The 27236-nt window shown below is 39.1% G+C and overlaps 1 protein-coding gene across 1 annotated transcript in view; it reads right to left on the reverse strand.

Annotated features, from left to right (window-relative positions):
• Window positions 1–27236, reverse strand: part of LOC145984499 (ionotropic receptor 25a-like) — a 148762-nt gene that overhangs the window by 51200 nt on the left and 70326 nt on the right. Inside the window, exons 9-12 of the mRNA XM_083118157.1 lie at window positions 17379–17567; window positions 13203–13402; window positions 8744–8882; window positions 6386–6636 (exon numbers count right to left, since the gene is read on the reverse strand). Coding sequence (XP_082974283.1) covers window positions 6386–6636; window positions 8744–8882; window positions 13203–13402; window positions 17379–17567 — 779 coding nt within the window. The remainder of the gene's footprint in view (window positions 1–6385; window positions 6637–8743; window positions 8883–13202; window positions 13403–17378; window positions 17568–27236) is intronic.

Here is a 27236-nt window from a genome sequence, read left to right on the forward strand (position 1 = left end):
AACCAAAGGGTGGCAAACAGGCGTCTGCTCTACGAAACTAGGGTGAGCAGGCGAGGCCCGTGTTCCTGTTATCAATGACGTACGAAATAAGGAGGAACACAGCTTTCATATCAAACTAGACCTGTGTTTTGGTCCCGTCATTCCATGTAAAACACTTTCTCGTCGTGACCTTGAAGGCCTACTTAAAGGCTTCTCTGCAAGAAAGATATCTTACCATTGAGGGGAGGAAAAGTGTGTGTGTGTGTATCGAGGTCCTTCAACTTTTGTATTCTTCTTCATTTCAGAACGTGTGCTGTATCGTCGATTTAATCCAATCTAGCCGTTCTAGATTATAGGTTCAGTTTCTGTTCGGTAATTTCACATTGTCTTCCTGCTTATGTTATTCGCGACGAAGCTTCTGGTTTCGGTAATCTGGACAATAACGGGATTGTGTTGGTTGGTTGATTTGGTGTCTTAAGTCCACTTTATGCATAGTAAGACTAATCGGGAATGCACCTACAGTTTAAAGTGGCATCCGAACCACTATGTGCCTACACATTACTTTGCTGCTAGATATTTGCATGCTAAGATGTAGGAAGTGCTACATTTTCAGTGTGTGTAATTAAGATTTATTTCTGATACGAAGAATCGGAGAATGGAGTAGTGAGAAAAGTATCACCTCACATGTTTGAATTATAGTCCCCCCCCTCCCCACACATAGGATATCGGCCGTGGTTTTTATAACGATATATAACATGCATGAATTATGTCAAGAAAAACTGGAGCCTATTCCCATCCCTACGGAACTTGGAGGAAAGTCCAGGTAGAAATTAGAAAGTTCTGTTCCGACAAAATCGGGACGTATAGTAAATGAAAAAGCAAAGTGCTACCTTGTGCTTTGCACCAAGCCATGAAGGCGTGTAAGGGGTGCGGAGTTAGGGTCCAACACTTTCTTTTTACGGCCGAAGGTGGGGATAATGTGATCAGCACCACGCCCCTGGTCGCCTTTACCCCCCCCCCAAGTTTCCTACAGGTACCCACTTTATACGACGCTGGGTGGGCGCCGGAGCCACTTGAACAGGTGGACAAAATTCCAATTCTCCCCAGTCGGGGATCGAACTCAGATCTCTCGCATGGTAATCAAACTCCCTAACGACCGAGCTACCGCGGCACATATAGTATAGTAGCCTTTGTAATTAAGGCAAGAATTATTTTAGCGTTTCGTTCAACGGTTTTAGGGGAATCATTTTCGGACATAGACTATAACTCTTGTCGGTTCTGCGACCTGGCTTGAGAAAAGGCAATTTTATGACGAACAACATTCCACCTGACAAGTCACGTGACTTTCCTACATTTTCTGTGTCTGTTGGCTATTGCATCAAAGACGAGTTGCTCCTTGAGACAGACAGAATCACCCGATCACCTAATGGTGCAATGTGTGTTGCCTACCTTTCCGGCAATATTTACTGCCATTAAAGTCTTATGGGGAAGAACTTTTTTCCACCACTGTACATCGATTTAGAATATTTATGATACTAAATATAATACATAATGTTATGTAGAACCGTAATTACAACTGTCTAATACATCGTAGATAGGAGACGCGCGCGTAGTATGTTGCATGGCCGAGCTCACATGAGCAAGTCAGTCTATTCGCTCGCGCGCATGCGCCGCAGAGGCCCGCAGCAGAATGCTTTCATTCCCGAACATACTCCCCCCGGTTGAATGAACATAATTCAACTAATCTCCGTCTTTACCTATGGGGAGGAGCACAATTTTACCAACACTTCTTCTAAAAACTCCGTCTTTCGTTTTCACTGTCACTACACGCACTAGTCCATCGTTCCCAGGATGCACCGCTTCCACCTTAGCTAGTTTTCACTGTAGTGGGGGTACGTCGTCCTCCTTCAGTAGTACAACTGTCCCTGGAGATAAGTTCTTGGTGGAGGAGGCCCACTTCTGGCGTTGTTGAAGAGAATGTAGGTATTCTTTATTCCACTGCTTCCAAATGGATCTTCTCATCTTCTGTATCAGCTGGTATCTGCTGAGTCTATTGTCGGGTATGAGGTAGGGTCAGGTTCTGGGAAGGTGGTTATGGGTCTGCCAATGAGAAAATGCCCTTGAGTTAATATCTGGTAATCTGATTCGTCGGGTAAAACGCGAAGTGGTCTTGAATTTAATATATTGCTTCAATCTGGCAAAATAAAGTACTTAACTCTTCGTAGGTTAGTATGGTGCTTCCCTTCACTCTTCTTAGATGATGTTTTAGCGACTTAATCGCCGCTTCCCAGAGTCCACCGAAATTTGGCGCTCTTTTCGGTATGAATTTAAATTAAAAGTGCTCATTTGCTGCTTAGTCTTGAATTACATCTTGAAACTGGGTAGATTCAAACATATTGTGTAGTTCCTGAAGTTCTCTGTGTGTACCTCGAAAGGTACAGGCGTTGTCACTGTAAATGGCTGCGCATTTTCTTCTTCGGGATATAAATCTTTTCAATGCAGCGAAAAATGCTTCGGTTGTTAAATCTGTAACAATTTCAACGTGTACAGCTTTCGTTGAGAAACACACGAAAAGTGCAATGAAACATTTTCTCGTCGATTTGCTCCTTGGAGCTCCAGTCTTTATCATTATCGGTCCCGCGTAGTATACGCCACTGTACATGAATGGATAAGCTGCTCTGGTTCGGCGTTCCGGTAGATATCCCATCAGTTGTTTACTAGTTTCTGATTTAAGTCTATGGCATTTAATACAATAGTGTATGGTGTGCTTAACTATTTGTCTTCCCCGGATGTTCCAATATTTTTGTCTGATATAAGAAAGTAATAACTGTGTTCCAGCATGAAGTAAACTGTGATGTTCGTATTAAATTAACAGCCGTGTAAGATGCGCTTTAGGAGGCAAGATTATCTGATGTTTAGCCTCAAAAGCGAGATCGCTTTTTTGTAAACGTCCGCCCACGCAAATAATGGAATCGGCGTCAAGAAATGGATACAGATATTTTATTCCACTGTTTGGCGAAACTTCTCTCGTGTGTGTCAAGTCTTCTATTTCCTGCGCGTAGAATAAGGATTGCGTTACTTTAATGCATGTATCTGTGGCTCGTTGCAAATCCTTGGCATTCAGTTTCGAAGTACAAACATTTCTCTTCGTGGGTCCCTTGCAATTATCAATGAAAATATGACAAAGTGCCATAACTCTTATCATTCTCAAAAGGTTAGAGAATCTCGTAAGAATTTGATCTGATTTGTGGGTAGTTACCAATGAGGTTATTTTCACCTTCCTTCGTTCTGGTACTTCTTAGGTGGATTCATTCCAAAACTGATCTCGTTGATGGCCAAATTCGGATCTTTTATCTGATTGGCTTAAAAATACTGGTCCTTGTAACCAAAGTGAGTTTTCCATTAGCTTCAGGGGTTCGACTCCTCTCGATAACATATCAGCAGGATTATCCTTTGATCTTACATGCTGCCAATCACACACCTGCGTGTTTTCCTGTATTTGAGCCACTCTATTTGCCACAAAAGCAAGAAAAATATCAATTAAGTCCGCGTCTCCCTGAATGTTTCTTAATGCTTCTATAGAACTTCTAATCGTAGTCGTGAACTTTCTTAACTCTGTTACACTTTCCTCAGTGCCTGAAGATACATTCAAAATGTCATTTACGTAAGCAGCGGCTATTAACTTTGGATTATTGTATTTGCGCTGAATTAAATCTCAGGCGACCTTGTCATTAGCACATGTGAGTTGCAAATTCTGGATCGTTTGTAATGCATCACCCTTTAACGAAAGCCGTAAATACTGCAATCTTTGTATGTCTGACAAGGTTTCATTTTTTTTCTATGAGGACTACAAAAACATCTTGAAACTATGAAAATCGAGTGTAGTTTCCGTCAAACGTTGGTAAAGTTACATCTGGGAGCTTGATTGGAGATTTAGTTTCAGGCTTACATGTGTTATTCTTTCTCGTCGAGTCTTTGTCTATTTTTGAAAGCATTTTAGCTTCTAACGTGAAGTAACTTTGCTCAAGTGATGCTCTCTTCTCGTCGTGAGATTGCTCATCTGATAATTCGGCTATCTTGTCCATTACATCCTCTAGTTTTGACCAAACACTGCCGAGTTGCTTATGCCTAGCTACGATTACGTTTACATGACCACTTGCCTCGTCATAATTGGACACGTAGTTCTGAAGCCGAGTTAATTGTCCTTGAATTACACTGCGTTGCCTCACGAGCTTCTCAAGCATTTCACTTTCTTCCGGCATTTTCTCAGGCAAGGTTAGGAATATGAACAAACAAGCATGGAAAAGGAAAATAAACGGATTTACTCACGTACATGGAATCTGCAGCCGTCGACAATTCTTCTGCTCTTGGCAAACCCGCGTCGACAGGATTGCAACTGGATCGTGAAGCCCGGCGATTCTCCTAACTCACTCTAATTTCCCTTCGCGCGACGTGGCTAAATTGGCAGGAAAACTGCTTTGTTCTGTAACTTCACTGTACTCACAATGTCCTGTAACACTTCACTAAACTGCACTTTCACCAGTCCCGTCGTTTACCGATAACCGTAACTCATCCGGTTTTGCGGAGGACCAAATGTTGCGGTAATGAACGACTTATGATGTGTTGAGACTCTGGTAATTTAAGAGAACTGTTTTACCTTAGGCGTAGTTCTACTAGATGAATAACATGGTACATCGATTTAGAGTATTTGTGATACTAAATATAATACAAAATATTATGTAGAACCGTAATTACAACTGTCTAATACATCGTAGATAGTAGGGAACGCGCGCGTAGTATGTTGCATGGCCGAGCTCACATGAGCAAGTCAGTCTATTCGCTCGCGCGCATGCGCCGCAGAGGCCGCAGCAGAATACTTTCATTCCCGAACAAACAGAGAACTAGATTAGATTCCAGTCAAGCAGAACAAGAAAAGTCCGAAAAGAGGGAAAGAAAAATAATCACTTTGAAACTTCTGCAAAATGTCACACAATGATAAAAGGGGCCACAAGGGAGGTGACTGGATTTTAATGTAAGGATTGTAGGTTGTGGTAATACGAATATTGTGTTAATGTATTTGGACGTAAACAGTTTGTATGCTGAGTATGTATGTGTAAAGAATAAAGTATCTGTGAGACTCGATTTACCCAAGTACTGATCCGATTTACCCCATATCACTTCATAACAGCCTTTCTTCAACATGTGCTATAATGGGCTAAAACATATTTAAATTTGTGTGTTACATGTTGTTTGGATGCTTGAAAGTCTGCTTCTTGTATTGACTTTATATTTGTACAAGGAAATATAATTTTCCACCAAGATAAACCATTGTTTTGAAAAAGAGACCCGACTTCCCTCGGTCTAAATAATAATAATAAAAGGGCATTTATAACTAGAAAAATTTCTTGCGACACACATGTATGTAGTAAGAATGAAATGGATCAAATTTACAATACCGGACCCCTCTCCGATTTTTTTAATATTTCGCATACTCGCTAATTGAGGCCTCCTAATCACGAATTTGAAGTTAAAATTTGGGGGCCACGCGTAGAAATTGCAAAATAAGGGGGTCCGTGATCGCAACCGACAATGCACAATTGCACACTATTTATCGCAAGATTTTGCGTTTCGAATACTTAAGGAACCAAATATATATTCCTGACATTACTACGACCCCAAATTTTAACTATGCTTGCCTAACCTAACCTTACCGAGAATGGTCAGTGGGGCTATCCGTGAATGGTTTTGCGCGCTAATTGTGATAACGAACAGATAAAAAATCTTATTTTCGTAGCACATTAACGGCAAACGTTCTTCATCGAAGACGCCATTTTCGTATCCTGCAATTTTACGATCGTTGCATTGTTTCCAAACTTACCTGTAATCAAATCAGTTTACTTTCCACATGCTCTTCTACATCGTGATTGTCACTGTCGTCGTCTTGGCAAAATACCAAAATCCATAAGTTTGTTTATTAGCTCACGGCAATCCTCCTGCACACTCCACCTAACAATCTGTACAACATTAACTACTTTTTTACTGTTCTCTTCCGCCATTCTTACACGATCCATGCTCTCCAAGTATGAAATCAACAGTGTGGCAACGCTGTAGACAGCTTAACTAATTTCAAACGTCAATTGTTCATATCAACAAATATGGTTTCCATACTTGTATACGGAGAAACATTGCGAGAATAGAAAAGCGTATTTTACAACTTCTACACGTTAATGAACAATTTCTACTCAGCCCCAACATGTTAACCTCAGATAAATAATCGCGACTAATTATTTCGTGAGTATAAGCAGTGGCATAGAAATTACAGAAGGGTCCGGTATTGTAAATTCTTGCCGAATGAAATTATATTCAAGGACAAAAAACGTTGTTTGGCTGAGAAGGAGATACTTACTCGTAGAACCTGTGTTCGATGTCCGACATCCTCTGGAAGTAGGTTGCGGCAGAGCTCCCGTTGATCGGCGCGTACTGGATCTTGTACTGCTTGGCCAGGTCATCCAGCGACTCGATGGGCGTGTCCAGCCTGGACACCGTGAGGAAGGCAGCCAAGTTGGCGGTGTAGGAGGCGATGATGATGAAGCCGAACAGCCACCAGGTGGCAGCCACCAGACGTCCTGACAAGTTCTTAGGTGCCTCACCACCTCCCTATTTGGTGGGAAATAAAGATACAGATGCTTTAGTGGTTGAGGTGGAAATTTTCGTGATATTGTTTCTAACTATAATTTAGTTTAATAGAATTCATTTAATGTAATAAATTGTAGTTCTCTTTTAATTTAAGTTATATACATATACAGGGTTATTACAAACAATCTTCCCTATTTCAGACACATGTAATTCACGTTCAATGAAACTCAGATACAAAAAGTTATATCAATGTAAAGAGGTACTCGTAAAGTTTTATTTTACATCATTTCAGAAATTCATATACGGTTGGTAACACTGCTGCTGTTGCATACTTTGGAACTTTCTGTAATATGTTCTTTGTGGAGAGCGAAAGAGGTTTCCGAGCAGCTCATAGATGTTGTAGAAGCGTAAGGTCATCGAGAACAGAGCAACAACCCGGAAATTACTTTCCACCCAGAGTTTCTTCATTAAGTGAAAGACAAATATCCTGCAGGAGGCTTCGGAATAGCAATGAAGACGAATGCTAATTCTCCTTTAAATGGTACCAAGGCAGCACGTGTCACCGGTAGCTCAAGGCCTGACAAATGGCAGTACACCCCCCCCCACACACACGCACCCCCCCCCACCACCACACACACACGCACAAATCACACAAACCCTCTCAAGCTTCCAGACACATCAAAATCATCTCAATAGGGGCATTCCACGAAAAGTGGTCCTATTACATGTGAATAACAAAATGCGTTAATATGGAAATTATTATTATTTTTAATTGCATTATGGTTTAGATGTTTGTGAATGCGTATAATTTGCTCATCTCTCCAATAAAAGTTACCAACATTTGCAGCTTGCTTGCTTCACAGACAAATGAAGTCAAAATTTGATACATCATTAAAGCGTGACACAAGTAACTCACTCTTGTTAATCTTTTCTTGCATTCAGCCTATGCCATCATACTCAAGTTTTTTTTATTTGTTAGCAGACACCACGAAGTACTTTGTAATTATGAATCAGTTCATTATGAATATTTTAATCATATCTATATAGAACCTTAAATTTTGTGTGCGAAATGTCACGCACGTTACGCTGGAATGCCCCAGTAATGATTTGATTTTAATATGATTTTTTCTTATTTAGTGTTACTTTTCCTCCGATTTTGGCTAATCGCGAGGATGAGTTAATGATGCTGTGAAATTGATGAAGAGGAAAAAAAAAATACCCATGCGCAGGCCGGGATTCGACAGCATTGTAATGGAAGATACGAAGGACTGGTTTTCGAAAAGTCTTAGGGAGAAATCCCACCGAAGCAGGAACAGGCCACACGTGTCACTTAAGGATTTCACCAATCGAACGGAGGCTTGTGTGAAACGTTGCTGCTGGTTGGCTCCTTCACAAGCGGCATTTGTCGCGTGCTGCTTCGGTCTGAAATCTCCCTTACTGCTTAAGAATAACATTTAAAAAAATATATCTGAAGTTTGGAAGAGAAAGACAGCAACTGTAGTAAGCCGTCCGGAATGGCACGGAACGTTCCCCGTGCATTGTGACCCACTAAAATGCCCAATCTAGTTCTCTGCACTTTTTGACTCTCTTTGCACCGAAGCGTCTAGTTGGTTACACGGTTCAACACCGACTCGTTTAGTTCGTTGATTTGGAGTCAAGTAGTGTATTTGGTGTCTGCACCGTTTGCACTACGTTCTGGGTCGGTGTATGTGTGGTGTATGATCACGTGGTGAGTGCTAACTAATCAAATGACCGTTTAAGGCAACAGACAGGCATTTGTTGAATCTTCTGAACTTGAACACAGCTTTCCGTCTACTTGGTAGAACGTCATTCCTTGCACCACCCTGACACTGGAATAAACCTGCACTACACTGAGTGTCAAAAAGTGCAGCGATCTAGGCGGGGCTAATATCAGGACATTGCAATTAATACACTTTATCCACACACACACACACTAGGAACAGTACGATGCCAATTTACACGAATACAACACACGTTTACGACTATGTTGCAGATATCGTGTTGGAATCAATAACCAACCCACCTATTATCCATGACGTAGCATGTATATAAAGATAGTATGCACTAGCCTTGTTATAAGTAGATACTGGCAGGCCCTTCTACGTACCTGAGGAGTAAGCGACGTCATGCAGAACCAGAGGCATTCCTTCAGGTTGAACTCTCTCTTCTCCTCATCGTCCTTGTACTTCTCCCTGTTGTTCTGGTAACTGTAAGGACTCCACCGGTCGAACACCCACATCAAGATGCTGAAAATAATAATAATAATAATAAATCGCTTTCATTAGAGCGAATATGTTTCGGTCACGAGGACCGATTGTCCAGAAGACCCTTGTCAATCCTTGTGGATTTTGGGCCTGGGGCAGACAGTATTCGCGGAGTCTATGACAGAAATTTTTCAGAAATATATTTTTCAGGAGTGTTAAGAAATCATATTTTTGTTCCTTAGTCTGAAGTAAAGGTGTCCTATATTTATTTATGTAGCTCTTATTTTTATAAGGCTTAAGGCTTGTCTTACACACAACAATAATAATATGTAATAAGTTCCAGAATATTATATCTAGGTTAGGGTGTATCGAAAGAAACTTTTTTTCGAAATGTTAAGGTGGCTAGTGCGGAAAAGTGGCCATTTATGACCAAAAACACGTCTGATTTTTTTCAGATTTTTTGGAGTTCGTTTAGGTGGCGCGCATCGACCTTGAAGTTTTGATAGTGATTTGGTTATGAAACACGCACAACAATTTCACAAAAATGTCATTATTTGGCTATTTCATGTGCTCTTTCTGCATTATGGTCGTTTATTGTTTTGTTTATGGCAAATATGTTACATTCGTGCCTTAGGGGTGGTTTCCTATGCTGTTTACGTATGCTTTTGGTCAAAAATTGTCAATTTGAGGCTAAAAACTCCATATTTTTCTATTGATGGTTTCCAATTGGTTTCGCATACTGTGTTTTATTCGAAGGTTTTCCGATATAAAAGACTAAATAAAATATTTTGGCTTTCTAATTGCTAACAGTTCCTCAATTACTGTCCAGCGCTTCGCTTATTTTCATAGCTTATTATGCTTTGAAAATAACCCAGAGCTCACCTCGAGGAGGTGGCTGGACTGCGAGCTCCACCCACCTTAATGATGTTGGCAGACATAATTTTACTAAGGGGCAGGCCAAGATTTTCTTCTAGTTTTCTCCTTGAACTTTATAGTCATTTTTTGTTCGAAATGTCGGCATATGTTCTCTAGATTCCAATTTCGCTTTGATGTAGCCATCACGTGCATCTTGCTTTCTTAATTCTTTGCCAACCAAAACTTCTTATTTCTGGGATTTTGTCGGTTATTAAAGCCAGCAGGAGATTTTCAGGATGGGCCAAGAATGCGTTTTGTTGAGACCCTATTAATCAGATCTCTCAAGTGGTGTGGGAGAAATCGGGACAAGTGGATCAAATTCCAGAGGTGTCGGGCTCCGTCAGTTATCGATGGTTCCTTCTTGATCCCAAACCACACCGGTGCGTACACCTTCATTATGTAGTATGTGGAATTTGATCTACTTGTCCCGATTTCTCCCACACCACTTGAGAGATCTGATTAATAGGGTCATTCAACAAAACGCATTCCTGGCCCATCCTGAAAATCTCCTGCTGGCTTTAATAACCGACAAAATCCCAGAAATAAGAAGTTTTGGTTGGCAAAGAATTAAGAAAGCAAGAGGATTGAAAAAAAAGGCAAAAGAATTCGCACTTTTGTTTTACCAACTATCAGTTTTAATGCAGACCAATACTATGACATGGTTGATTGGGCTGCATGCTCCCTCCACGAGCCTACGTTGGCCAAAAATATTACAAATGAAGAAGTAGATGACTACAATAAAAACAAAAATATAGCGGAAATTCAAGACTTCCCCCTTCCACACACAAGAAGTGGAGCGACTTGTGAAAATTATCACAGAGGCTGCTTCTTCCGTTTTCGGCGCCAGCGCACGTGATGGCTACATCAAAGCGAAATTGGAATCTAGAGAACATATGCCGACATTTCGAACAAAAAATGACTATAAAGTTCAAGGAGAAAACTAGAAGAAAATCTTGGCCTGCCCCTTAGTAAAATTATGTCTGCCAACATCATTAAGGTGGGTGGAGCTCGCAGTCCAGCCACCTCCTCGAGGTGAGCTCTGGGTTATTTTCAAAGCATAATAAGCTATGAAAATAAGCGAAGCGCTGGACAGTAATTGAGGAACTGTTAGCAATTAGAAAGCCAAAATATTTTATTTAGTCTTTTATATCGGAAAACCTTCGAATAAAACACAGTATGCGAAACCAATTGGAAACCATCAATAGAAAAATATGGAGTTTTTAGCCTCAAATTGACAATTTTTGACCAAAAGCATACGTAAACAGCATAGGAAACCACCCCTAAGGCACGAATGTAACATATTTGCCATAAACAAAACAATAAACGACCATAATGCAGAAAAAGCACATGAAATAGCCAAATAATGACATTTTTGTGAAATTGTTGTGCGTGTTTCATAACCAAATCACTATCAAAACTTCAAGGTCGATGCGCGCCACCTAAACGACCTCCAAAAAATCTGAAAAAAATCAGACGTGTTTTTGGTCATAAATGGCCACTTTTCCGCACTAGCCACCTTAACATTTCGAAAAATAGTTTTTTTCGATAAACCCTAATCTAGGTATGTTATATTGATAATAGAGGTAAAGTTCCCCGTGCATATAGCACCGTGCAATGAAGGCACATTTAGGGGATGTGGATGTAGGACCACACACACATTCTCGATATCGGCCATTTTGGAGATGATGTGATCAGCACCACGCTCCGGCCGCCTTTACTCCCCATCGTTCCACCCAAGTACTCATTGATTTGAAACGGGGTGAGCCCCAGAGACGCTTTATGCGGGGACAAGGCCGGAAAAATTCCGACCTTACATCACCCACACTGGGAATCGAGCCCGGGTCTCCAGCGTGGCAGTCAGACGCCCTACTGACTATACCACGGCTGCTCTTTAATAATAATAATAATAAATCGCATGATTTTTATTATATTCAAATATAATCATTATTACATTTTAATTACATATTTCGTATTATTATCTAAGAGCAATACGTAGAATATGTTGAAGGTTAAAACAGAATTATCGGAGGCTAATAAAAGTTTCTACATTAGTTTTTCTTTTCATTTCCGATATGACTCTGGTGCGATGTTAATTATATTTAATTACAAAACCTGGCAGTGGCGTCTCGTGGCCTCAAATTTGGCCGGGGCTTATTTTTTAAAGAATTTAAAATATAATGACAATTCACATGAATTACAAAAAAAGGTATTTTTTTATTCTAGACTACAAAACTGGACTTACTTTTTTGAAAGAATATAAAATGTAATGACAAATTACATGAATTACAAAAAAACGAGTATTTACTTGTATCTTCTTCTAAACTACAAAACTGGACTTATTTTTTTTACAGAATTTAAAATATAATGACAATTCACATGATTACAAAAGAAACCTACATTTCTACGAACGTTGACTCCTGTTCTTCTGCTCAGCAAATTTTGTTATTACTTTTTCGTTGAAGCCCTCTATGTTTGAAATGTATTCTATCTCTATTGTAAGCAAGTGCCAAGGCATTTGGTCTGTCTTGTCCCATTGCATTTCTTAAGCAGGTTTTAATACGCTTCAATGTGCTGAAACATCGTTCAGATTCAGCTGTTGCCACTGGAGTTATTAAAACTATGTTTGTCACTTTTACTGTTTCTGAAAAGGTACCCTCTAAATAATTTTAAATAAAAAATGAATGCAATCTACTGATAGAGTTTATGTTGTTCAACTCTTCACTACAATAAAGAACACGAAGTTCCCTCTTTAGTTTTCCCTCTTCTATGAAGGGATAATACATGTGGGAAGATGCCTCTGTTTAAAGATTGTTCTCTTTCATTTTGTCCTCGTAGAGCAAGTTCATGTCGACCACAGAATTTTAAGCAATCGATAATTCTATTTAATATATGCCTATTTTTCCGAACAAATTCATTGTGTCTTGTAATTGACAGCCTATGTCCTTCATCAATTTATTTCGAACATCAACCCTGCCCAACTCACTCAAACATAGCGAATGAAAGCCACCAAAACACTACAGATCAACACGCGAGATCGAACGCGACGCAACGGAGCTAGCCCCGAATCAGCACTCAAATCCATTGCACTCTTCTCTCCTCTCTCTGCTAGCATGTGACCTTCACTGTAGCGTAGATGGGTGTAGGTCACACCTTCCTTTGCGACGTGCCCTTCATTTAAAATATACAACAAAAATCAAATACTAGCAAGTTGCTTGCATGCTTCAACAAATTACAAAAATAATCTGTGTGTTAAAATTAAAATTACTTACCTAGTTGAGTTGAGTTGGTGTTTTAAGTCCACTTTATGCACAGTAAGGCTAATCGGGACTGGACCTACAGTTTAAAGTGGGATCCGAACCACTTGTGCCTCCACCGGGTATCGAACCTGGGACCCCTTGATTACAAGGCGACGACGCTACCACTGCGCCATCGGGGAGGCCTACTTACCTAGTGAAGAAGTAGGCAGCCAAGATACACAGCCACACGTTTGTCTCCAACACTGTGAGGAACTTGAACAGAGATGTCTGAGCTTTGGGTTTCTTCATCATGATTGTGATTCCCACCAAATCATAGTAAGGCACAGTGAAGTCCACCACGTTCTCACGCTCCGCCATTACAGAGAGTGAGCCCAAAGCTATATCTGCATCCTGAATGTAAAACAAAATGCAATTAGCAATATAATATTTATTTGTGGGAGTTCATTATTATCGCAATGGAACACGAGGGGCATGAAATGCATGCATGGCCATCTGTTCTTCGTCTCAACATTATTTCATTTCCTCCTTTCCGAATATCCCCACCAACATGGGTTCTCATGGGACTTGGTTGTTTCGTGTGCTCATATCATGGCGGACGATCAGTCGGAAGATCTTTCGCCTCTCTATACATGTATTCTAAGTCGTTGGTCGCAGTCAACGCAGTGTAGCTCGTCTTGTGCCTCAACAAACACATTTGCTTCATGCATTTATCAATACTTTTACTTTATAAAGTGGCTCAGCCGTAAAACATAGATAAAATAAATATTGAAAATACCCAGCAGGGTGCAAAATCCTGGGGCGAGAGGGGAGGTTTCCACCACCAACAATCTTGTCTTAAAATTTCTCCCAGTACAAATTTCCGGGGGGATAGGTTTCGTTACAACATCATAGATAAGCAATTGGTTTTGACTTTACTAAGGATAATAGGTGTTCCAATAGGTAATGTATCTTTCTGTGCGTGTGAGTGTTGCTTGCTTTCTCCCCCGCTTCATCTCTATTTATCTTTCTTTCTTTCAAGAGACCGTTAACAGATCTACACCAATATTAATATATACAGATAAAAAAATAATGCAAGATAAACATAAGTATGAAATCTATTTACTTTAAACGATTTATACCTCGTAATAATAAAAAGCAAAAACTAAACAAAAACTTACATATTCACCGCGGAACACACTGTATATCCATAACACTTTATCTAATAAGTAGGGAACGGATTTTAAGGAGCAGCATCTTTTTAAAAATATAGCTGTTTTCATATCGATCGCTTGAGATATGTATTTTAGGACATGAAATCAAGTGAAATGAACACACTTTGTTGCATCTTTTAGCACCTTTTCGTGAGATTAGCACATTTATTCCCTTTTTACTCCTTCTATGATGCTTGAGCACCTTTTCCCTTCCTTTTCTTTCATGTTTTGTTAAAAAATTGGACAGAGAAATAAACTATTTTCACTCTTCTTGAGCAGCTACATAAAATCCAATAGTTCATTTTGCAGAGCAGAACGAGAGCTATAAAATTGCAAATACAATCATTGCAGTCCCAATACTTCCCAAGATAATGTAGCAAAACCCGCGAGGAAAACAAACTTCAACAAAACCTATTCGGCAGAACCTCAGTTCTCTATGTAGTCCATGCATATTGTATACGAAAGGTGCAGAAAAATATAGCAAATACCAGTAAATACTGGTTACTTGTGTGTAGTGTTGCCCACGAGACGAGACATGTCCCGTCTCGTCTCGTGTCTTGTCTCGAAAACGAGAAGAGACACGAGACGGGACATGCTTTTTAAAATTCGAGACGGGACGAGACTGACCACCTGTCTCGTCTCGTTTTCGAGGCGAGACATGAGACGGGACGAGACGAGACGGCTCCTTAAAAGTCTCGTCTCGTCTCGAAGTCTCGAAAAAATATGAACAAAATAACTAATCAATAGCAAATATTTATTTATCGGAATAAAGCATTTTCTTTGGAAACCCAAAACAGCTTATATTACATGAATAAAGATCTGTAAGATTCCTCCTCAAAAAATCCTAATTCGTCACACGTTGTCCGCAACGAATTTGCCGAGACTTTAGCCTCGTGTCCCAGCTATCTTAACTTGCAAAATCCCTGTATCTTTCTATTGACATTTCCTCAGAATACCTTAAATCTGGCAACTATCTGCTACCCCAAGAGCTCTCTTCCATTCATCCTTGCGCAAAACGATCCGTAGGTAGTCACTGCCATTGTTTACTACGGCCCTGTTCCAGCTATACTGGCGACAATCGTCATAAAATTTCTCGCCCAAACAGACCCTTCTTTCATTTTGCAAAGGCGTCTTCTCAAAATCCACAGCAGCCTCGAGTGCTGGTTGCAAACTCCAAAGATTTCGTACAAAAAACCTAGGTAAAGGTAAAGTTCCAAGTGCATATAACACACCACAGTGCCATGAAGGCACATTTAAGGGATGCGGGGGAAAGGTCATTTTGGAAGCGAAGTGATCAGCATCACACTCCGGCTTCTTTTGCCCTCCAGGATTGCCCCCATGCACCCACTGATATGAGGCTGTTGATCCCCGGAGCTGCTTTATGCGGGGACAATGCGGAATAATTCCGACCTTTATTCACCCACTCCGGGAATCGAACCCGGGTCTCCCGCCTGGCAGTCAAGACGCCCTAACGACTACACCACCGCAGCTCTAAAAACCTAGTAAAAGCTAATGCAATTAGATACTCTGCTTTGACGTAACGAACATAAAATTGCCTGAAGTCATAGGAGTAATAAGCGACATGCGACAGCAACAAGTATCGCTTCGAAATGAACCCATAGTAATAAATGCAACCTTCCGAACGGAAGCGACTAGACCGGCAAGCGGCACGTGTTGCTTTGTCGCCTGTAACTTTGGTGAGAAGAAATCTTCCTCACAGGAAACTCTTCGAACCGAAGCTGCACGTCTCTCTTGTCGCTTGCTTGTTGTTCTGCTAAGGCCGTTTTCTGGATACCGTGTATAGTCGCGAGGATTGTTATCCGCGCATGCGCAATGCATACTTGCTTATAAACTGAAGTGTCCCTGTCGTTCGTTGCTTCATTCTGATACTTCTGTGTCGCTTGTCACATTGAATAAGCCACAGGAGAGAAGCGACAAGCAACATGTTTCGCTTGGATACGAACCCTCAGTAAACGTAACCTTCTGAACCGAAGTACCACGTGTCTCTTGTCGCTTGCGTGTCGCTCAAATTGGGTCGTTTTCTTAATATCGAGCGTAGAATCGCCTCGATCTGTTGATACTGCCCGTGCGGTGAATACTTTTATCATAGACGGAACGGAAGGGGACCCTGTCGCTTGTCACTTCTGTGTAAACCCCCGTGTAACTTGTCGCCTGTCGCGTGTTCCTTCTGTCTGAAAGCTCCTTACGTGTACGATGGATAAAGAGTGGATGGGAGTCAGAAAACCAAGGCGGATTCTATACACTATCTAGCTATTGATAATCAACAAACTTTATTTGAAATACACATGTTCTTATGATTAAGGAATCATATTTATTCTCACTATAACTACAGTGAGCAAAGTGATTACAGGTTTAACCCATTTTCGAGAATAATATTTTGTGATGTCTCCCAGTTATAACTTTTGTTGGCATAAAATCCTGCATTACTTTTACGAGACGAGACGAGACAAAACGAGACGGGACGAGACAAAACGAGACGGGACGAGACAGAACCCTTCGAGACAAGACACGAGACGGGACGGGACGGGACAATACGAATATTTTCGAGACGAGACAGCATTTCTACGAGACGAGACAGACCAAAGTCTCGTCTCGTCTCGTGGGCAACACTACTTGTGTGACTTTTATGTAACTAATCATGTTATGTGCTACAGTGTTGAATAAAGAATGTTATTGTAACTGGTTTAGACCTGATTCCTGATTAGACATTTTATCAGCACTTTTTTTTTTGCACCTTTTTCAACACATTTTCAGAACGGATTTATCCCTTTCCCGATCATAATTTTGCACCTTAAAATCCGTTCCCTACTAATAAGCCATTGTAATAGAATTACCTAGTTTTTATGCGAGAGTTTAGTTTTTCTTTGCAAAACTTATTATGGACACTGCGTATGTATGATTTTTGTGATTTTATGTAATGAATATTTACATATAAATTGATGCGTTAACAAGAAAGTAATCGTAAATGCAGTTAAACGGTTATTTCATTATTTTGCTTCTTGCCTCTCTATACAAATTGCTACGATGAGAACGAATAATGATTAGACGAAATTGAAGACACTCCCACATATCCGCAGCCAACCCAGAACCTTCGATAGCGAGTTCGTTGAGATGATATTATTATTATTATTAACAAGAAGAAGACATATTCTTACCTTCTTGACAAGCTTTTCAATCATGCCATTCCAGTTTCCATTCTCATCCATATTGCCAAAATGGTCGACATGATCGAGTTCATAGTCGAAGCCCAAGAGTTCCTTTATGTCATCCAACAGATCAATGCAGTACCCTTTGTACTCTGGTTTCTTGTCCCCTTCCTTTACTACGTACACAAATGGAGGTTGCTGCAAGAGAAAAGAAGGTCCACTTATGCTCAAATATGTTAATCGAAATATTGGGTCTACAGTTTAAAGTGAGACACGAAACACCGTAAAATGTGCCGCCACCAGGGATCGAACCTAAGACCCTTGATTACAAGGAGACAGAGTTATTAGTACGACATCGGGGAGGCCAGCAAGACCGAGGCGAGAGTCAGATAGGACTAGAATAATTCCTCTGCAAAGTTTCAGAAATTCGTTCGAGAAATGGAGTTTTCATTGGTCTATATCAGCGGTTCTCCAAATTTTCCCCATTGTACCATTTAGTCCTAACTAAACGTCTAATGCACCCCCACCATCTCCGAAGACCGAATAGTGGGTTTTGGGGAATTGAATTGATTGGGGCGTTTTTGATATGTATGAGGCGTGTATCTGAAATAGAGCAAAATGGCATTCTGGCTGTATGTGAAAAGATGGTAAAGGTTTTTTTTTATTTTATTGAGTGTTCCTACGTTTATAATTATTATGATTAGTTACAAAAATAAAAATGTGAAAGTGTATACTAAATAGTACATAAAAACACTAAATTTTCATGTACTTTCCAGAGTTATTGAAAAAAAAGTAAAGACCTTACTCAAACTATTGCGTGCTGGCGTATACATTAACTTCACACAATCTAACAATGCCCACGCAAGTTTGGCGCCAATATTTACCATCAGTAGGTAGAAGGTACCGCCTGTATTATTGCATCATGTTTAAAAACCTCAACAATATACCCACCCAGTCGTACTCGTGACGTTTTTACACTTTAACAAATATTTGTGGGTTTTTGAGTTGAAGAATGAAATGGGTAAAGATTTCGAACGAATATTTTATTTATAAACATATGAAACAAAGATAAGAGAGTCAGTGACAAAATTAGCCTTATTTTCTTGTCGGATGTTAAAGGTATGAAGTCTGAAACAATGAAGTCTGCTCTACACACCTGAAGCACAAATGTCGTCGTGTGCGTATTCTCGACATATCTCTACCGAACTGATCGCGTACCCCCTTCAAATCATTCATGTAGTCCTGGGGGCACGCGTACACAGTTTGAGAACACTGGTCTACATAATGTTGGCTGATACTGATATTGAAATTAATCCTCACCACACATACATCAACCAGTGGGGCGCCCAGAATTTTCGAAAGATGGGGTTACGTATACTTTTTTATAGTTGTCAGTCCTCAGTTTGCCATCTTTTCTTGACTTTGACGTTCTTCTTTTAGGAATACAGGGCCAAAGGGGGGTATGACCCCCAGCACCCCCTTGGGCACAGCACTAACATCAACCTACTTATCGTGCAACTTACCAGTTGAGAAATAACCTGAATTTTGTTTCATCCATAGCAAGGAATATTTTAAGGTGATAAACACAAATTTCCCATGAGGAAGGAGAATGGATGATATTCAACTTGGCGTCATCACATTGAAATCGGGCAAACAGATTGGTGTTTGTTAAGAAAAGCGTATGAGAATTTTCTTAAAGCGTAAAAGTTGCATTTAACCACTTTACATACTTTTCACAGTTTCTGTATGCCTTCTGAAAAGGTAAAAGTACGCATTCCTCATATGATCACGATAATTATGCCTTTAATCACTTCGGCAAAAACCACACGCACAATGCTTACCCGAGGCTCCGGTATGTTTTCAACATAGGATCTGATCTGTTGTGCCCGAAATATGGCGCAATGGATCGTGGGGGAAATTGTTCGCTGAATATCATCCATTAGACTGACCCATAGTCACACACTATAATAGACTGACTGCTTGCTGATGGTCTGAAATGCTGATAGATTCAGAAATGTTTGTGTAAGTGCACTACAGTGGCGTATGCGTGTGTATAGGTTGATATATACAGTATATGGACGCATGAACTCAGTTAAAACACTGCCGAAATATTTCCTAGCCAATCTCCCGACTAAGCCCCGCGATAGGTTAAGTTTGCAGCAGGTTTTATGTATTAATCCGCGCGACAACAGGGCCCAGAATCTTTCCTGCCAGTTTTGCCTCAACCGCCGAGCTGTTCATGTCTCAGACAATGAGAAAATCCACAGTATTGCCAACCGCTAAACAGATCAAAACCCGTACATGTATGTCAAGCGAAATGTATTTTTGCTTCTTTTTGTTTCCTGAATACAATTTTTAAAGGAGTTTCTGTGCATAAATTATGTAATAATTGTGTCATTGCTTAATATAAATCGCGAAATATCTTCGAAACACGAGGGCGTGTGTGTATATGTTGAGCACGTAAAAAAACGAAAAGAAGTAAAAGTAAACGACAGGCCCCTCTTGAATGTAATGGTGAGTTATTGTTTTTGGTTTAGAAATAAATACATTTGTGAAAAATTTGGTTGCTTCGTGCGAAATACACCCGTTCCTATAAGACACATGCACTTCAAGTTTACACAAAAAAAGAATGATTTGTAATTGGTGATATTACACGATGTAGTGTATTGTCTGCTACTATTACTCTGTTTGGTTATAATTCATGAATCACTTCGCTAAAACAGGTTTAAAATCTTCATCTGTCCACTTCTTGGTAATAATCCACCCTTCCCTTTCTTTGCACACAGAAAAGTAAACATGCGTTTTCAACAAAGCTTTCATTACTGAATGTGTGAAACATTCCCCATCCACCTTTCCCGTCGGTCAACCCAGTTCTCAGCCCTTCACACAGTAGTACGACCAGTGCCGGATCTACAAATCTTGGGCACCCCGCAAAATATTACCAAAGCCCCCCCTCCCTCTGCCTACCTACCTACCTTCACAAGTAGTGTAAATTAGGTGGTTCAAAGTGCTCTTATGTAGGTATCACAACCTTTTCAATATCCCTCGGCACTTATTGAAACTAACGTATTTTTAAGATGCAAGCAACACAAATTGTTGAAGAAACATTTTAAATCACAACCTTATCGATATCCCCCGATACTCATTGAAACTAAATTTAGTTTAAATAAGTGCCGGGGGATATCGAAAAGGTTGTGATATAAAATGTTTTTTCAACAATTTGTGTTGATTGCATCTTAAAAATACGTCAGGTAAGTTTTTTTTTCGTTTATTCGTGATTTGGTTTTGTTTCGATTATGATAGTTCAAGGTTTCCGGGTATTTTTTTGATTGGTTAAAATAATAATGATTTTTATTAATTATAGAAAATTATATCAGATGAGGTATAATGCTTATTTCTCATTATAGCTGGATTATTTTATTTAAGTTTGTGAATCTTTGTTTAAATAAAGATTTAAAAATATTAGGAATATTGAATGATTAAAATTTTATATATGCATATTTTTTAATTGAAATTAGAATGGGAAGGAATAGGGAACATGTGTTTGAAGTAAAGATGATATCGAATGAGCAAAGCAAGATTGTATTGTGGGTGTGGAATATTGTGAAAAGAAAGTAATGTTGTTATGTAGTACTATGGCGATTGCCATTCTGTGTTGGAAAATGTGGAGAGAAAAAAAATAGTTTTGTTTATTGCGCTTTTTGTGTTGGAAAAGTGAAATTAATGTTATTCATTTTGAAATAATTGAAAATAAAGCATTGCTTCAATTTAGAAGTGATTTTTTTTGCCTCTTCCATTTTAGTTAATATGCCTTTTGTTATTAGGTTTTCTTTTAAGGTAAAGAGGTATATGATTTATAATTCCTTTAGAGTTTCTCGTTCAGTATTTGAAAGGTAAATTTTTAATAGCGCCAAGCATATTTTTCGAACGTTTTTGTAATGCTATAAGATTTCAATATGAAATTCATTGACGGATTTTATTCAAAAGACATACCAGGTATTTATCAAACTGTCATCTTCCATTATAATTTAAATTTTTCATTGCCATATTCTAAAATTTCATTACATTATTTTCAGTTTGTGAATTCTTGTTTAAACAGACATTGAAATTCATTCGCAACATAGAACTATTAAAATTAAATATGCATATTTCTTAATTGAAACCAGAACGGGAAGGAAGGAATAGGGGACATGTGCTTGAAGTAAAGATGATATCGAACAAGTAAAGCAAGATTGTAAAAAGTAAGCGAAGCATCGTGTTTGTGGATATTAATAATATGGATTATCAGTTTACAAAGATAAAAAAAAAATTCTCTTGTTCGCCAAGAGTCATATTATATCTTATTTTTTTATTTATTTGTATTTATTATTTTTATTTCAGATAGGCAAGCACATACACATTGATATTTCATCAATAAATAGGCCTTCTTAAGATAAATTCCGATTTCCACCATATAAAATACAGTTAAAATATATTGTGCAAGTGTTTCTATTTTTTTTAGAATTGAATAAAATGATTTTCTGTAACAATATGTTTAAATTTTGTGTTTTTTTTGTTTAACAATTGATTAATATTACCGAAAAACAATTCACAAAAATGTTAGATTGAAATGTTTACATTAAAATAAATGTTTATGCATAGCCGCTCTAGTTTTCACACTGATTGCAACATGGTTTCTGTTTACTTTTCAATAAAATCTAAATTACACGCCGTTCAATTTACAGTGTTACCGTGTTCATTGTTATATGGGAAACCTTCCGGAGGTTTATTTTCCTGGAGCTTTGAGATTCACCAAACAACATGGTACTGACCATCATTATTCATCCTCATCGTTGCGATGTAAAGAGGAGAAGAATTTTCACGAAATGCTAAGATGAGTTTCCGTGTTGTGAATGGAAGGGGCATGTTCAAAAACTAGAAAAATCGCTTGTCACGGCTTTTGATGTTATCTGTAAAAATGACGAGAGTGGGAACCGTGTCGGAAATAAATTCGTAGAGGGTGGGGCTTGCGGCATGAAGATTCGAGGATGCCAAATCCTAGTAACTCGGTAAATTGATATATGAATTAACCATTCCTTTCTATATTAACCAATTAATTCTCTTGCTTGCTTAAAAAGTCGGAGGTTTAGTAATAGAAGCCTTCTATCTGTCACCCTATCCCTGAACGAAACTAATTCAATCTTTTCCATCTCAATGTATCTAATTCTCTGCAAATCACATGGTGGGAATCTTGTAGCTTTTGACCGTGTTGGAAACAACGTGAAGACTGGAACGGGCATGCAAAGACATTTCAGAAGAAAGATGTCAAATGAAAAATTCATTTTTTGTGATAATGTTAACATTTCAGTCTAACGTTTCGAGAATTGCCTTTCGATAATGTTCGGTACTTGAATTCATCAATCGTTAGACATAACACAAGAGATGACATTGTAAAAAAAAAAAAAAAATTAAACATTTTATTACCAGGAATCATTTCATGCAGTTCTAAAATTATATTCTAACTGTACTTTTATGGTCCACCAGTGACTTTTCTTAGTGTCTGTGTAACAATTAACGAATCATATACTCTTGGCGTGATGTGGCACGGAAGTAGATTGTTATAGCTTCAGGAAATTGCGTTGCGTTGTAACAGTCATGAGGCTGAGAGTGAAAACTGCTATCCCTGCACAATTTTTTGCATCCTTGAAGTTAATGAATTGATACATTTATTCTGGACATACAATTTTTATAGTGACGTGCACCTTCACCAGGTATCGAAGATTCTACATTACAAGAATATATTTGAATCATGTACATTCATGTCGTTGAATAGCAAAGAAGAAAAAAAGCACTGTTTGTAGATCCGTCGGCGATCACGCAATCCATTGTATTCTACGTATAAATATGTTATTCGATCGACAACTGCAAATTAACATTTCTCATAAATCTAAAATTTTTGAACTCCACATTATTTGTACTCTCCAACCGAGGATTCTAAGGGGGGGGATAATGCAGATGGGTAATCAGTTTATCTCCTCATCTTCGAACCCCCGCAAAGGTGGAGGTTAGTTTCTATCGCGAAAAAAAACCTCAAAATGTAAAATCTTCATTATCACGAGTTAGAAAATAGGTATAAGGGGAGTAGGAGAAATGTCAGGTAGGTTAGGAAGTGCCATAACGATGAGTGATACATGACACCTAAAAGTATCAACATAGAGAATTGGTGACAACAAATTGGTGCATTCTCCCCATAACATTTATTGCACCATTTAGAAAAATCGCAAGTTTTTGCACAAATTGACAAAAATTAAAAAAAAAAAACAAGTAGGAATTATTCACATTATTTTTTTAGCACCATCAAAACAAAATGTAATTCGCACCAATACTGATTGTGAATATACTATATAATTTTCTTTCTTTCTTTTTCAGGTGCCGAAATCAACTTTTTATTCCCCTCACACTAGGAAAATAAACATGCAACTTTAGTTATTACACATTCCATTCATCCATGTTAATTAATCAAGATTCATTAAGAATATGCTATTTTGATTAGGTTCTATTTTTTTCCCATAAAATAATTGGATGAGTATGGCTATTAATGTTAGGATTGAACTATGGTTACAAGGACGGTGGAATTTGCAGGTATGTTATTTATAAAATATTTTCTTGGGGACGCCACAAAACATCAGAGGAGGCTTATATTCGATCAGGTCGAGACAACACACTAATTCGCTATAAAACACCTAAACACCTTCGAAAGACGATCGGAAATCAAGTTATTGCACAACGGTAACAAGTAAGGTCAAATTCGAAGGTACCTTATTTCTAAGAGATTTTTTGGTGATGACAACACATCCGCACGAAGAAAAATGTTAATGTGCTGAAAAAAAAGTTGGCAAAAATTTCAAGCATCCGAGAGTTCCAAAGTTTTGCTCATAGATGGCTCTGTCGTCGGCCCGCGTTGACCCTCCTGTCGATATTGGGAACATAGAGTACGCGCAAGAAATTTGGTGGTCCTCAGGTCAAGGGATGGGCCAATTGCCAATTTTTTTTCTATCACTCGTAACTTTCGAAGGGATGATCGTAGAGACATGGGAATTATTTGTGTTTTAACGTAAAATTTGGAACTGCTTCTAAATTGTGAAAACTCATTTCCTTATAACAAACATCAAAACTCATAATACATTACTAAACACACGTTCGAAATGACTGCAGTGAAAACCGCATGTCTCTACGTGTAATAGTTTGGAAGATGGGAATTATTAGTGTTTTAACGTAAAACTTGGAACTGCGTTTCAAATGTGAAAACTGATTTCCTCATAACAAACATCAAAACTCATAATACATTACTAAACACACGTTGGGAATGACTGCAGTGAAAACCGCATGTCTCTACTCGTTGTAGTTTGGAAGATGGGAATTATTTGTGTTTTAACGTAAAACTTAGAACTGCTCTACAGATCGCACGAAATACTAGATTCACAATGCGGTGGAGATATTTCATTGGCAAGGAAATTATATACACGAGAGCTTTATCCGAAATGTTTGTTGCAAAATGACAATGTCGTCAACCAAGAGGACTGTTACATGTCGCAACTGTAGCAAGGTTACAAGCAGAGCCCACATAGGTAGACGTACAGGCACGGGCACCCGCTGCCAACATAAACTGGACAACTGTGCATGCACATGCTATTGCACTAAATATGTCCGCGCAGCGAATGCGAAAGTCCGACGTCAGCGTCGCAGGATGAATGATAGTGCACCCTCTCGCAGCCAGGCGGCAACATTTTCGTCGTCTCAGGAGGAAACACCCATACAGCGGAACCGTCATCGAGCAAGGAGCAGATCACGACGCTGGACCAATTTTTTAGGAGTTGCGTTTCGTCACATCTCCTCGTTCTGCCTCAATATCGTCCTTAGTGAAATAAAAAGGGAAATCATGGGAGCAATACGAAGTTATCTGGGGCGCTTTTCCATTAATCAACGCTTGCTGCTATCGGCAGAAAAACAGAAACAGAGGCGATGAAACATAAATGCATCACCACCACACCTGGCCGTATCCAGCGGGTGCAAGAGAAATTGTTTTTTGTTCATTGTCCTTTTAAGGCTGGAAAGCAGTATAAGTGCATTTTTCCTTTAAAATAAATCCAAATAAAGCATTGTCACAATTTCAAAATGTATATATTACTTACCTTTCGTCTCTCTTGAGAGTGTTGTTTCCCCCGAAAGAAAGATTTGTTTTGCTCAACACCTTCACTGAAAAAAATTATATTAAAACCCATGTCACCGTACCTATGTAAGGGCTCCAAGGTCTACTAGTTGGGAAGATTCTTAAGTACAAATCCGTGAATCTGCACTTGAGGAAATACAATGTAAGGCCTAAAGGGCACTGGAACAGGTTCTCACATTTGGAAAACTGGTTTCCTTATAACAGCCATCAAAACTCATGATACATTGCTAAACACACGTTGGGAATGACTGCAGTGAAAACCGCATGTCTCCACGTGTTGTAGTTCGGAAGATGGGAATTATTTGTGTTTTAACGTAAAACTTGGAACTGCTTCTCAATTGTGAAAACTCACTTCCTCATACCAGACATCAAAACTCATAATACATTACTAAACACACTTTGGGAATGACTGCAGTGAAAACCGCATGTCTCTACGTGTATTAGTTTGTAAGATGGGAATTATTAGTGTTTTAACGTAAACCTTGGAACTGCTTCTCATTTGTGAAAACTCACTTCCTCATAACAGGCATCAAAACTCATAATACATTACTAAACACACGTTCGAAATGACTACAGTGAAAACCGCATGTCTCTACGTGTACTAGTTTGTAAGATGGGAATCATTAGTGTTTTAACGTAAAACTTGGAACTGCTTTTCAATTGTGAAAACTGAGTTCCTCATAACAAACATCAAAACTCATAACACATTAATAACCACACGTTAGGAATGACTGCAGTGAAAACCGCATGTCTCTACGCGTTGTTGTTTGGAAGATGGGATTTTTTTTTCAACGTAAAACTTGGAACTGCTTCTCAATTGTGAAAACTCATTTCCTCATAACAAACATTAAAACTCATAATACATTACTAAACACACGTTGGGAATGACTGCAGTGAAAACCGCATGTCTCTACGTGTTGTAGTTCGGAGGATGGGAATTATTAGCGTTTTAAGTTAAAACTTGGAACTGCTTCTCAATTGTGAAAACTCATTTCCTCATAACAAACATCAAAACTCTTAATACATTACTAAACACACGTTGGGAATGACTGCAGTGAAAACCGCATGTCTCTACGTGTTGTAGTTCGGAAGATGGGAATTATTAGTGTTTTAACGTAAAACTTAGAACTGCGTTACAAATCGCACGAAATACTAGATTCACAATGCGGTGGTGATATTTCATTGGCAAGGAAATTATATACACGAGAGGTTTATCAGAAATGTTTGTTGCAAAATGACAAATGTCGTCAACCAAGAAGACTGTTACATGTCGCATCTGTAGCAAGGTTACAAGCAGAGCCCACATAGGTAGACGTACATTCACGCGCACCCGCCGCCAAGATAAACTGGTCAACTGTGCATGCACATGTTTTGCACTAAATATGTCCGCGCAGCGAATGCGAAAGTCCGACGTCAGCGTCGCAAGATGAATGATAGTGCATGCTCTCGCAGCCAGGCGGCAAAATTGTCGTCGTCTCGGGAGGAAACACCCATACTGCGGAACCGTCAGCGAGCAAGGAGCAGATCACGACTCTGGACCAATTTTTTAGGAGTTGCGTTTCGTCACATCTCCTCGTTCTGCCTCAATATCGTCCTTAGTGAAATAAAAAGGGAAATCATGGGAGCAATACGAAGTTATCTGGGGCGCTTTTCCATTA

Source organism: Lepisma saccharinum, chromosome 1 (genome assembly GCF_977018435.1).
Source record: "Lepisma saccharinum chromosome 1, izLepSacc3.1, whole genome shotgun sequence".
Lineage (NCBI taxonomy): Eukaryota > Metazoa > Arthropoda > Insecta > Zygentoma > Lepismatidae > Lepisma > Lepisma saccharinum.